The following is a 12,692-nucleotide window of genomic DNA, read 5'->3' as shown; positions in this document are numbered from 1 at the left end:
AATAGCTCATGCAGCTCAATATTTAAAAAAACAAACAACCCAATCAAAAAATGGGCAGAAGACCTAAATAGGCATTTCTCCAAAGAAGACATACAGATGGCCAAGAAGCACATGAAAAGCTGCTCAACATCACTAATTATTAGAGAAATGCAAATCAAAACTACAATGAGGTATCACCTCACACCAGTTAGAATGGGCATCATCAGAAAATCTACAAACAACAAATGCTGGAGAGCGTGTGGAGAAAAGGGAACCCTCTTGCACTGTTGGTGGGAATGTAAATTGATACAGCCACTACAGAGAACAGTATGGAGGTTCCTTAAAAAAGTAAAAATACAACTACCATACAGCCCAGCAATCCCACTACTGGGCATATACCCAGAGAAAACCATAATTCAAAAAGAGTCATGTACCACAATGTTCACTGCAGCTCTATTTACAATAGCCAAGACACGGAAGCAACCTAAATGTCCACTGACAGATGAATGGATAAAGAGGATGTGGTACATATATACAATGGAATATTACTCAGCCATAAGAAAGGAATGAAATAATGCCATTTGCAGCAACATGGATGGACCTAGAGACTACCATACTAAGTGAAGTAAGTCAGACAGACAAATATCATATGGTATCACTTATATGAGGAATCTAAAACAATGATACAAATGAACTTATTTACAAAACAGAAACAGACTCACAGACTTAGAAAACAAGCGTATGGTTACCAAAGGGGAAAGGTGGGAGGGAGGGATAAATTAGGAGTTTGGGATTAACATATACACACTTCTATACATAAAAAAGATAATCAACAAGGACCTAATGTAATACTCCAATATAAAATAAAAATTAAAGAAAAATAAATTTCACACTGTCAGGAACACCTTCCCTGATCAGAACGCCAAAAAGAGCCTAACCCTGGGGCTTCCCTGGTGGTGTAGTGGTTGAGAGTCCGCCTGCCGATGGAGGGGACGCAGGTTCGTGCCCCGGTCCGGGAAGGTCCCACATGCCGCAGGGCGGCTAGGCCCGTGAGCCATGGCCGCTGAGCCTGTGCGTCCGGAGCCTGTGCGTCCGGAGCCTGTGCTCCACAACGGGAGAGGCCACAACAGTAAGAGGCCCGCGTACCGCAAAAAAAAAAAAAAAGAGCCTAACCCTCCCCTCAGTCCTGCACTCTATCCCTGCCCTTTTTCCTCACAACGCTCAGCTTTAGCTGACCTACTATATACTTTTGTCTATTATCTACCTGTCTCCACTAGAATGTAAGCTCCACGAGGGCAGCCATTCCTGTCAGTTTAAGTCACAGCTCGTACCCTCAGTGCCTGGAACAGGTCCCGGCGCACAGTAGGTGCGCCACAATGTCTGTCCAAAGTGCGACTGTGTAAAACACTTGAAGTGGTGCCTCTGACATGGCAGACGTTCATAAATGGTTGTTGAATGAATCCATCAATGAGTCAATGCATGAAAGCATGAATGAGGAGCTGAACCCCATCCCATCTTGGGTCCTAGAGCTGCCCTCTCCCCCATCCCAACCCCAGAAGACCTGGGAGCCAGCCATCGGCACAACCACAGGAACTTTATTTACAAACACAAGGCTGGGGCCGGAGGTGGGTGGGAAGGTGGACAGTGGCAAGGCTGGAAGTCTCCTACTTCTGCTCTCGCCTCCAGACGATGACCATGCCGCTAGCGTCGCTGGAAGCCAGCAGGCTCTCATCGCAGTTGAAGCTGACATCCAGCACGGGCGCGCTGTGGCCCTGCAGCTTGTTGACGGCGGCCTTGGCTGCCCGCTCCACGTCAAAGAAATGCACACACATGTCCTCGCTGCCCGTCACTGCCCAGATGAGAGAAGACCATCAGGAGGTGTTGCAGGAGGCAGCGGGGTGCCCTGCATGTGAAGTCTCTGAGGTGTTGAGGGATTTATGTCCAAGGTGTGAGGTCCCGGGGCTGGGGGCTATGGTGTGGACCATCCCCAGATGCAAGGTCACCTAGCTGTTTTGGCTCTGTGTCCAGAGTGTGAGGTCTCTGAGCTCTCTGTTGGTGGCGGGGAGGGTTCTGTGTCAGGCTGTGAGGTTTCTGGGCTGTTTGGGGGGGTCTGTGTTCAAAGTGTGAGGTTGCTGGGGTGTGAGAGTTCTTGAGGCCCAGGAAGTCAGGGCATTAGGATGTCGTGACAGCTGAGCCAGATCAGCACCAGCCCTGGTCCCTGCCCCTCCCTGGCCACCCAGACACCCCGACCCCATGGGACTCACCCACACAGGCCCCCTGGCGGAAGGACATGAGGGGGCAGAAAATGCTGCGTATGGGGTGCGAGCTCTGCTCAATGGGGAAGCTTCTCTTCAGCTGCAGGGTCCCCTCATTGTCCACCACCCTGAGAGGAGGAAGAGAGCGGGTCAGGGGGCAGCCTCAGCCCCAGAGGGGGACGAATGGTGGGCCAGTCTGTGTCCCCACCCCTGCACCTGAGGTCTTTTCAAGGTTCATGAAATCCAGTTCTGAGACGACTGTATAAACCTATAAAGCACGGGCTGGTGTGTGAGTTAGTGACAGTTTGTATCTGTTGATACAAATGGGGAGCTTCTGCTGTTTCACTAGTTTCTTTTCCTAAGGGTGCCTAAGAGATTCTGATTTAGGACGGGCACAAAGAGAGGGTATGACTGACAAAACTACAACACCCCTGCACCGTGGAATACCACATGGCCATTCAAAGGAATGAACCCGAGCTACTGCAGGGAGCCTGGGGCATTTCCACAGGCAGTTCGGTGAGAAAAGCATTCCAGCGTTCATCCCAGGCTGAGAACTGCATTTAGATGACAGACATAAGTGAGTGGGGATAGTAAAACTCCCAGCTTCAAAAAAAAAAGAAAGGAAGGAAGGAAGGGAAAGCAGGCCACTGCTCTAAGGGGACTCTAGTCTATTTTATGGCTCAGTTTGCTCATCTGTAAAATGGACATGATTACAGCACCCACCTCACAGGGTTGCTGTGAGGATTAAATGAGGGGATATGAACAGGCCCTGGCCCAGCAACTGCTACGCACATGATAGCTACTGCTATTACTATTACTGCTCCTATTGCATTACTGCTCCTATTGATGTCACCATTATCATATTATTACTATTATTAGGAGACCAGACCTCCCCCCTCAATGAAGTTAACTTCCATGGCTTAGTCTGCTGGGGAGACAGGGCTCTCGTCCCAGTCTGACAAGAGGCGGCAGGCCCCCCACCTCCAGGCGGCTGAGAGAGGAGACCCACCTGTAGAGCAGCAGCTTGTTGAGGCAAGCATTGATGAGCAGCGAGGGGTCCCGGGCCTCGCGGCTGACCCAGGAGCGGGCGGAGATGCTGGTCACAGGGCTGCCCTCATGCACCACCAGACGCTTGGCTTTGGTCAGCTTCCCTGTGGCAGCAGAGGGAGGGGAGGCAGCGGTGAGGGCTGGGTCTGTGCACCAGAAGGGTGAGGGTGTGAGCAGCCAGATGCAGGCCTAGGGTCCGCCTACCTGTGGCCATGTCGAAGAGGAAGGAGAAAACACTGCCGCGGTCATCACCCGCCCAGAGCAGCCGGCCAGGGGCATCAAAGGACAGGGCGAGGACACGGCCTGTCAGCTTGCTGGAGCCACCCTTCACTTTCTTGCCCGTGGAGATGTTCATGACATGCACGTTGTGCTTGGCATTCCCCACCTGTGGGTGAGACCCGCACACCGTCACCCTGCTCCCAGGCAGTCCCTCCTTGAGTCTGACCACAGCGGGGCTGCTGTTGATGGGACTGGCTGATCCCTACTGGACTCTCATCACAGTGAGGGTGGGCCTGTAGACTGGAAGGTGACTCAGGCCGGTCATCCTCCCCAGCCAGTCCCTCCTGCAATCTGACCAGAAGAGATAGTTGCTCCCAGGACTAAAGGGGCCTGCCTGGTCCTTCCTGGAGCCTTGACTATACTAGGGCGGTGGCTGCTGCTACAGCTGAAAGGATCCCAGAGCACGGGCTCACTGGGCCAGCTCCCCCTACTCCCCGCTCAGGACCAGGCCAGACTTTTCGTTTCCTTCCCCTGCCCTCTGACTCTCTATCCGGGTCGGACCACCGTGATGCTGCCACTGAGATGAAACAAGGTTTCCGACTAGTAATCCTGCTACCCAACCAGCAGCCCCTGCAGTTGGAAAACGGTAGGACTACTGCTGATGGGACCGTGACCCTAGCCCCAGGCCACCCCCCATCCCCGGAGTCTACCACAGTGAGGCCATCCCAGACCAAGAACCACGTCCCCTCTTCTGCCTTGTTTCCCTCTGAGTCTGGCCAGAGGAGGATGGAGGCGATGGACTAGAGGGGACCCCCTTATCCCGAATCCCTGCGACAGCCCTCCTGGCCCGGCATTCTGCCCTCGGCAAGGGGGTGCTCTGGAGCCTGACCACAGTGAGGTTGTTGTTGACCGGCTGGAAGGTGCAGCAGAGCAGTTCGGCGCTGTCGGGGTCAGGGATCTCCCGGATGCAGCGGCCGTCCTCAGAGGCCCAGATGCGCATGGTGGCATCAAGCGAGGTGGACACGAGGATGTCGTTGGAGAGGGACCAGGCGAAGTCGGAGACCCCGCGGGTGTGGCCCCGCAGCACTCGGAGCACGGTGGGCGGGGCGGGCACCAGCTGGCACAGCGAAATGCTGCCGTCAAGTGAGCAGCAGGCCAGGCGGTGCCGGTCGTCATTGGCGAAGCGCACCCTGGGGACTGCATGGCCAAGGAGCCATTTGTGAGAGCCGGCATGCTCACCAGGTGCTTTCATTTACAGAAGGTTCTGACGTGTGAGCCAAGGGCCGGGACCCACTGCACCAGGCACAGTGGCCTCAGCAAAGGGCTTTCCTTGGCTGAGAAAGAGAGATGGAACCCCAGAAGGCCCTCTGCCCAAAGCTCCCTAAATCTTGGCAGGTACTTTATGGATTGCAAATGACTTCTGCAATGCGAAAAGCCTTCTACATCTCAGTAAGCACTTTACAGTTACCAAGGTCTTGGCAGTTTGCAAAACCCACTCTGCCCTTTGCAAGGAGATTTCTCCGCAGCAAACGTTTTAAGCTCGTTCAAGCGACTCATGACCCCAGAAGCCTTCTGCAAAGTGCTCTTTTAAGCTGCTGAGCCCCTTTATGGTAGACAAAGTAACCAAGACTTTGCAGATCACTTTGCAGAGGGCTTTCAGGTTTTGCGAAAGGTGTGATGAATAGCAATTCCTCCCTCAGAGGTGGGCCTGAGACTCTGCATTCCAGAAAAGGATGCACTGGGTGGTTGTCACCCAGTTGTCTGGGCAAATGCATGGTGACGGGACCCGCCATCCACTGGCTCACCTGCCTCATCCACGTGCTGGTCAAAAACATGGTACATGCCCGCAAAGGCATAGTTCTCGCTCAGCGACGTGTCCCCGGCCATGGCTCGACTTGCTTCTGCCGCTGACGTGGGCACCACGCTGCCGGGGGGCCTAGGCCCCAACAGGAGTGAGGGGTGAGAGGAGGGAGGTACTAGCGTTTGGCCTGCCATTGCCCCGTGGCTCCCCTCCTCCTCACAAACCTTCAGCTGCCCCTGGTGCATACCTGTCCTCATAGACGGCACGGTTCATCTGTGCCTGCAGCTGGTAGGAGCCTCGGCTGACGGAGCGGCGGTGCCCACGGGCCCCCAGGGCCCGAGGGTCATCCTCGAAGTCCTGTAAACAGAGGGTCAGGGTAGGTACACCTTGCAAACAGCCCTCAAGAACCTATGAGATCTAGAGTCTTCAAAATATACCCAGAACCATGGGACTTCCCTGGTGGTCCAGTGGTTAAGACTCTGCGCTTCCACTGCAAAGGGCGCGGGTTCGATCCCTGGTCGGGCAACTGAGATACCGCATGCTGGAACCAGATCCCTTCTCACCCCTTCCACTGCCACCACCGTCACCTGGACTACTGTGGTGGCCTCTGCACTAGTTCCCCTGCTCTCACCCTTGCCCCACTCAGCAAATACTTAACAAATGCTCTTTGAACAAAGAATGAACACTTTTCCCCCAGAAAACCACTCAGCTTTGTCTCTTGCCTCATTCAAGTCTCAGCTCAATTGTCACCTCCTCAGAGACGCCTTCCCTGAGCATCCCCATTAAAACTAGCTTCTCTCTCTTCCAAACACCTGTCCTGTTTCATTCCCCAAGTCAGCTTTATTTTTCCATGTTAGCACTCCTCACTACAAGCCATGGTAGTTATTCACTTGTTTACTGCCTGTTTATCAACCTATTTATCTTATTGCCTGTTGATTTATGTCATACATTATCTCTTTTTGTCCTCCGCTCATCCTAAGAGCCAGGAACAGTGCCTGGAACATAGCAGGTGCTCGACAAGTCTGTGGAGTGAATATATATGGAGGCAGGTGGCGTGGGGAGGAGCTCACCTCCATGCGGTCAAGGGTAGTGCGGCTGCTGCGGACGATGCTGTTGCTATAGGCACGAGCACTGCCTGGCTCAGAGAGGGGCCCGTAGCGCTGGCCCAGCAGCTGCCCACGCAGCCTCAGGTACTGCCGACGCAATGCTGGAGGGTGCCCAGCCTTGGCATTCTCCCGCAGTAGCTGGCTGCGCCGTCGGATATATTGTGTCCGAAACTGTGGAAACGTTGGTGTGCGGTACGCATTGTACCTGCGATGGCAGGAGGCAAGGCGGGCAGCAGGCACAGGACAGAGGGAATCAATCAGCTCAGGGGATAGGGAAGGAGAATGAGGTGTGTGGCAGTGATAGGTCAGGATGGCAAGTGATCAGCAGTGGTGATGGGGGTCTCTCTGGTGTTGTGATAAGGGTGTGTCCACAGTAATAATGGGCATGGCAATGAGGGCAGTGTGGGCACAATGGAGGCAGTCTGCAGTTCTGCTGGAATTGGTATGGGGTGACTGAGTCAGTGCAGACAATAATAGGGGCCAATCTGACATGGTGACGGGGGTTAGCATGGGGCAACGGTGGGGGTCAGTATGGCGATTGGGTCAGACTGGGGAAGTGATGGTAAGAGAAGTCTGGGGGCAAAAGTGGGGAACAGGATGTCACCAGCATGGGCTCTATCACCGGCCCCCCGACAAAGGCTCCAATACCACAGACTCTGCGCATGCCCACATGTGACTGCATTATCCTAGCATGCTGTTTAATGACCCTCGCTTGCTAGTCATTCCCTACGGGCAAGCCCCACACCCTGCTACTGCGCATGCTCACCTCCAGCAAGCCCACTCAGCCGCATAAGGCAAGGTCTCCGCCCAGCCTCACTTATCGCCATTGCGCATGCACCACGTAACTTCCGCTCCCGCGAGCTTCGACCCCACGCCTCACCTCGCGTCTACTGCTAAGACCTGCTGCCACACCGCGGCCATTCCCCGGCCTCCTCTTCCGGCGCGTCCGCCCGCGGGAGCCTGCAGGACAAGGGCCTGGAATGTCAGCGTCTCAAGTGAAGAGATCTAGATCCGCCCCTTCCGCCAGGCGATCTTTGCCACAGACACCGAGTCCCTCCAGTCCAGGATGTCACGAAATCCCACCCGGCTGTTAGCATGGTCACCACCCCAGTCCTGCCCTTCCCAGGCAGCGCCCAGATGAGTCACAGCAGACCTGGCCCCGCCCCTCCCCAGTCACCACAGCAACGCCCCTCCTCCCGCCGCCTAATAATCCTTGTTGGCATTCTCCACCCATCTTGCCCCCACCGACCCCGTCTTCCCTTCTCGGGTCCAAGAGCAGGACCCGGGATCAGGGACCACCTCCGGGGCTGCCTCCCGCTCTTGAGGCTCCCGGGGCGGCCCTGAAACCAGTGTCACCCTTCTCTCCTGTTTCTCTCAAGCTCCAGCAAGATGGCCGCCTGCTGCCAGGAAGAACTGCCGCGTACAGAACAAATCGATAGGAATCCTCCCCAGGGCGTGGGAGAACCACGCAGGCGCATTAAGGGACAGTAGCTTCTGGCACAAGGATGGAGGCTCCGCCCTTTTAAGTTCTATCCAGCCTCAGTCCCTAATGGCATTTTTTTGCGTACACAAGAACAATGTCCAGGGACCACAGGGACAGGGGCGAGTATGCAAATCACTCACTGAAAATCAGAAATATGACTTTCAAAAAAAAAAGAAATGAAAGGACTTTTTTTGAAAGAGGTATAAGCTGCTTTTTAGCAGCACAATCTTGGCCAAGCAAGATTTGAAGTGCAGAATAAAAAATAATCACACATGCAGAGGCCCCCAGAAAATTCTCCAGTTCCTAGGTGACTGACGGGCCTTCAGACACGCCCAGAGTAAGAAGAGTCCTTTCTGTGTGTCTGTGTTAGGGTGGGCGGCTTGGATACTCCCAGGGAGCTTGGTCTGGGCGTGAGTCTCTGAAGGCAGAAGATATAAATAGGTACAATAAGCTTTGCGGTTTGGATCCCAGGAGGCTATCTGAAATCATCCTTATTTGAACTCCAACAAGAAGCTGCATCTCTATCCATCTTAAGGTGATCAGGATATACAATGTACGAAGTTGGAACACAATGTTTAGTAGCTTCCTTTCGGATCTTGACTTTGACACAATTCTCATTATTGTTCAGATTATTGTATGTGTTATAAAAATAGTGTTATTTTCACACTATTTTTATTTATTTTTAAAATAAATTTTATTTTTTGGCTGCGTTGGGTCTTCGTTGCCGTGCGTGGGCTTTTCTCTAGTTGCGGCCAGTGGGGCTACTCTTTGCTGCGGTGTGCGGGCTTCTCATTGCGGTGGCTTCTCTTTGTTGCAGAGCACAGGCTCTAGGCATGTGGGCTGCAGTAGCTGTGGCACGTGGGCTCAGTAGTTGTGGCTCGTGGGCTCTAGAGCGCAGGCTCAGTAGTTGTGGCACACGGGCTTAGTCGCTCCGCGGCATGTTGGATCTTCCCGGACCAGGGCTCAAACCCGTGTCCCCTGCATTGGCAGGCAGATTCTTAACCACTGCACCACCAGGGAAGTCCCCACACTAGTTTTACAATACAATAATCTGAACAGTATTTTTTAAAGAAACCTTAAATGAGATACAGCCAAAAACGTATTTCCCTTTGTATTCTAACAAAAATAGACCACACTGTACTGTACTGATGCGGCAACTTCCCTTGTCCATGTAACTAAGCTATGGGTGGTCTTTTCAGGATATTGAACACTCTTTTGTTTCATGATTGCTAAAGAATAAACTTTGCACAAACGTGTAACCACTAACATTTATTGGACAATGTGCTGGATACTGTTTAAGGTGATTTACATGTATTATCCACTTAATCCTAATAACTGAATGTTGTGGGTCCATTACTATCCCCATTTTACAGATGAGGAAACCTGAAGCCCAGGAAGTTCAAGGGTGACATTTTGTTGAACTGGACCCCTATTTGTGACCAGCATTGGGTTTACAGTTGGCCCTTGAACAACACAGGTTTGAACTCTGCGGGTCCACTTACACACAGATTTTTTTCAATAAATATTACAGTATTACACCATCTGTGGTTGGTTGAATCTGCATATGCAGAACCGCGGATACGGAGGACCAATTATGGGATTTGAGCATCTGTCGATTTTGGTATCCATGGCAGGTCCTAAAACCCATCGGCCACAGACACCGATGAACAACTGTATTTCCCAGTTCTTTTTTTTTTTTTTGCCATAAAGGATGATACAATCAATGCCTTTCCCATTCACCTTGACCCTCCCAGGACAGAACCCCACCCCTTCACTCCACCATTCAGCTTCCAAAGAAACGTGGTGGGGGGACTTTCCTGGTGGTCCAGTGGTTAAGACTCCACGCTCCCAATGCAGAGGGCCTGGGTTCGATCCCTGGTCAGGGAACTAAATCCCGCATGCTGCAACTAAGATCCCGTGTGCCGCAACTAAGACCCGGTGCAGCCAAGAAACAAACAAACAAAACAAAGAAACGTGGTGGGAAGAAATCACAGGAGAGTCAGCGATACCAAGGAGATCTACTGTCTCACTGCCAGAACTGATTTTTTGTTCTTGTTGTTTTTACAATATTCATGTTAAAATTTCAAAAATTATTTTAAAAACCTCATTCCTATAAGGCTATATATAAGATACTAATGACAGGGTTGTTATAAATATGAATTAGATATTAATGCAGAGAAAGTGTTCAGAACGACACCTGTTGCGAGAACATTTGCTGTCATTCCAGGAAGTAGTACAGTACTTTTCAGAAGGCAGTATAACCTGGCCATTGCCACAGGCTCTGACAACTATGTGGTCTTGGGCAGGTCACTTAACCCCTTTGTGACTCAGCCTCCTCATCTGAAAAAAAAACTGCCTCATAGACTTAGTGTGAGGACAAAATGAGTTAATATTTTTAAAGCTTAGACAAGCATCTGTAACAGAGAAGATATCCACTAAATGCTGACTACTGTTAGTTGTTTTAAAAACTTTTCCCGATAACAGATCCATCTGCCGGAGGTAAATCTGGTGCAGAATAATATGAATGAGAATGACCACAGCCACCTCTTGCATTTATGCGCTCTGCATTTTTTCAATTTTTGCTTTTAAACGTTTACACACTCTTACTGGATTAAAAATGGGTTTTGAACAACAGGCTGATGACAGAAGGCACTTTGTTTGTTGGGAGCCTGGAGAGAAAGGGGCAGAATTTATGTACGTGAATGGCAGGTCAGTGGGTGGGGAAAGAAGGGCCTCAGGCCTGGGGGGTATCAAGTCACCAGAAGCAGCTCCTGGAGGTTGTGAGTGACCTTGGTTACAATCATGACATCTAAAAAAGCTCAAGTCCATGGGGGACCACAAGTCCCACCCACTCTAACAGAGTCTGGGGTTATTTTACTGTCAGAGTGATGGTTGAGGGTCCTAGCTGAATGAACAAACAAAAACACATTTGGACAGAAAAGACAGGTAAACCAGAGCTGTTTGAATAGTAACTTAAGTGATGGCAGAAACAGGCAGGGGCCATGTCTTTTTTGAACTCCTTTCTTCATGTGCCTCCTGCCTATTTGGCATCCAGAGTTTATAACTGCAAAGGCGAGCATTGGACCCCACTGGCTGTGTCTACTTTTCATTACTATCACAGGCTGAAATGAAACCTGAAGTTCGGCCTCATCCTCAGGAACTAAAAGGAGCACGATTTGAGGGAAAGCTCAGGTGGCTTGGGGTGACAAGGGTGTGCTGAGAATCAAGGCCAGAGAGTAAAGTGGGAGGACACACGGAGCTGAGGTGTAACTGGCGTGTAGACCCTGAGTCCTTATTCACTTATCTCATCCCTGAGGTTTCTTCCAAAATTGGAAAAGTGGGGGTTGGGACATAAGATCATAATTTAAATCTGACCATTTCCTGACAGGAAAACGTTTGCCTCTGAAGCCAAAGTTCTCACAATCCCCAAAGTCTTAATGGTGACAACTCTCCATGGTCTGAGTCAGAAACCAGATTCCTACACTTGGGAAAAGCCTCACAGACCATTTGAGCAGCCTCCAGCAAGCTGCAATAGCAAGCCAGCTTTCCGACAAATATTTATCAAGCCCCTATTAGGTGCCAGGCACTGGAAAAACAGCAGTAACTCAGACAAAAGGTCCCCACTCTCATGGAACTGCCACTGTAGCTAGAAAGATAAGTGATAAATAAGATCGCTTTTTAAAATTGGTGCTCACTATCATTAAAATAGTAGTTTGGTTAGCATTGCTGAGCAGTGGGCGAAGGGGGCAGGGATGAGAAATAAATTTAAGCTGGTCACAACACTGTAAATCAACTACACTTCAATAAAAAAGTGTTTTAATAAAACAAAAATTTAAGCTGTAACCTGAATGAAAAGGAGCCCAATACACAAAGCTCTGGATAGTGAATGTGTGGAAAGGGCCAGTGAGGCCAGGAAGTGATTGATTCAGAAGAGAAATCACTTCACAGGGCTAGAAGCTAGAACTGGAGTCACACCACTCTTTTTTTTTTTTGCGGTACGCGGGCCTCTCACTGTTGTGGCCTCTCCCGCTGCGGAGCACAGGCTCCGGACGCGCAGGCTCAGCGGCCATGGCTCACGGGCCCAGCCGCTCCACGGCATGTGGGATCCTCCCGGACCGGGGCACGGACCCGTGTCCCCTGCATCAGCAGGCGGACTCCCAACCACTGCACCACCAGGGAAGCCCTACTCTTTTTTTTTAAATTTATTTATTTTTGGCTGCATTGGGTCTTCATTGCTGTGCGGGGCTTTCTCTAGTTGCAGGGAGCAGGGGCTACTTTTCGCTGTGGTGCGCAAACTTCTCATTGCAGTGGCTTCCCTTGTTGCGTAGCGCAGGCTCTAGGTGCGCGGGCTTCAGTAGTTGTGGCACACAGGCTCAGAAGCTGTGGCTCGCGGGCTCTAGAGCACAGGCTCAGCAGTTGTGGCACACGGACTTAGTTGCTCCGCGGCATGTGGGATCTTCCCGGACCAGGTCTTGAACCCGTGTCCCCTGCATTGCCAGGCAGATTCTTAACCACTGCACCACCAAGGAAGCCCCACTCTACTCTTAAGATCTCAATTGTATTTACCCAGTGAGTGATTCAGGGCCAGACTGAGGGCCTGAGCAAGACTGGACCCTGGGTTTGGTACCTCAGTCTCAGGTGATATAGCTACATGGGCACAGCCCTTGATTCGTCTCATTTTTTTCTGTTAATACACTGACCTACATCTGGTTGCTTTTTAAATATTAAGCCAACCTTGCGTTCTTGGAGTACGTTTCACTTGGTTTTGGTGACCGCCTGCATTTACCAAGCTCTTACAATAT

At 51.4% G+C, this 12,692-nt stretch overlaps 1 protein-coding gene across 1 annotated transcript; it reads right to left on the bottom strand.

The window, feature by feature from the left end:
* Window positions 1-1,554: 1,554 nt before the first annotated feature.
* WDR13 (WD repeat domain 13) lies at window positions 1,555-6,497 on the bottom strand. The gene is made up of 8 exons (XM_079727550.1): window positions 6,372-6,497; window positions 5,549-5,658; window positions 5,306-5,436; window positions 4,390-4,697; window positions 3,486-3,666; window positions 3,244-3,385; window positions 2,244-2,362; window positions 1,555-1,828 (listed from the first exon to the last, which is right to left on the bottom strand). The coding sequence occupies exons 1-8, from the start codon at window positions 6,375-6,377 to the stop codon at window positions 1,644-1,646; spliced, it is 1,182 nt and encodes a 393-aa protein (XP_079583676.1). The 5' UTR covers window positions 6,378-6,497; the 3' UTR covers window positions 1,555-1,643.
* Window positions 6,498-12,692: the final 6,195 nt, after the last annotated feature.

The sequence above is a fragment of the Hyperoodon ampullatus genome (assembly GCF_949752795.1).
Source record: "Hyperoodon ampullatus genome assembly, chromosome: X".
Lineage (NCBI taxonomy): Eukaryota > Metazoa > Chordata > Mammalia > Artiodactyla > Ziphiidae > Hyperoodon > Hyperoodon ampullatus.
Note: the sequence above shows the minus strand (reverse complement) of the source record. Positions and strands in the feature narration are given on the sequence as shown.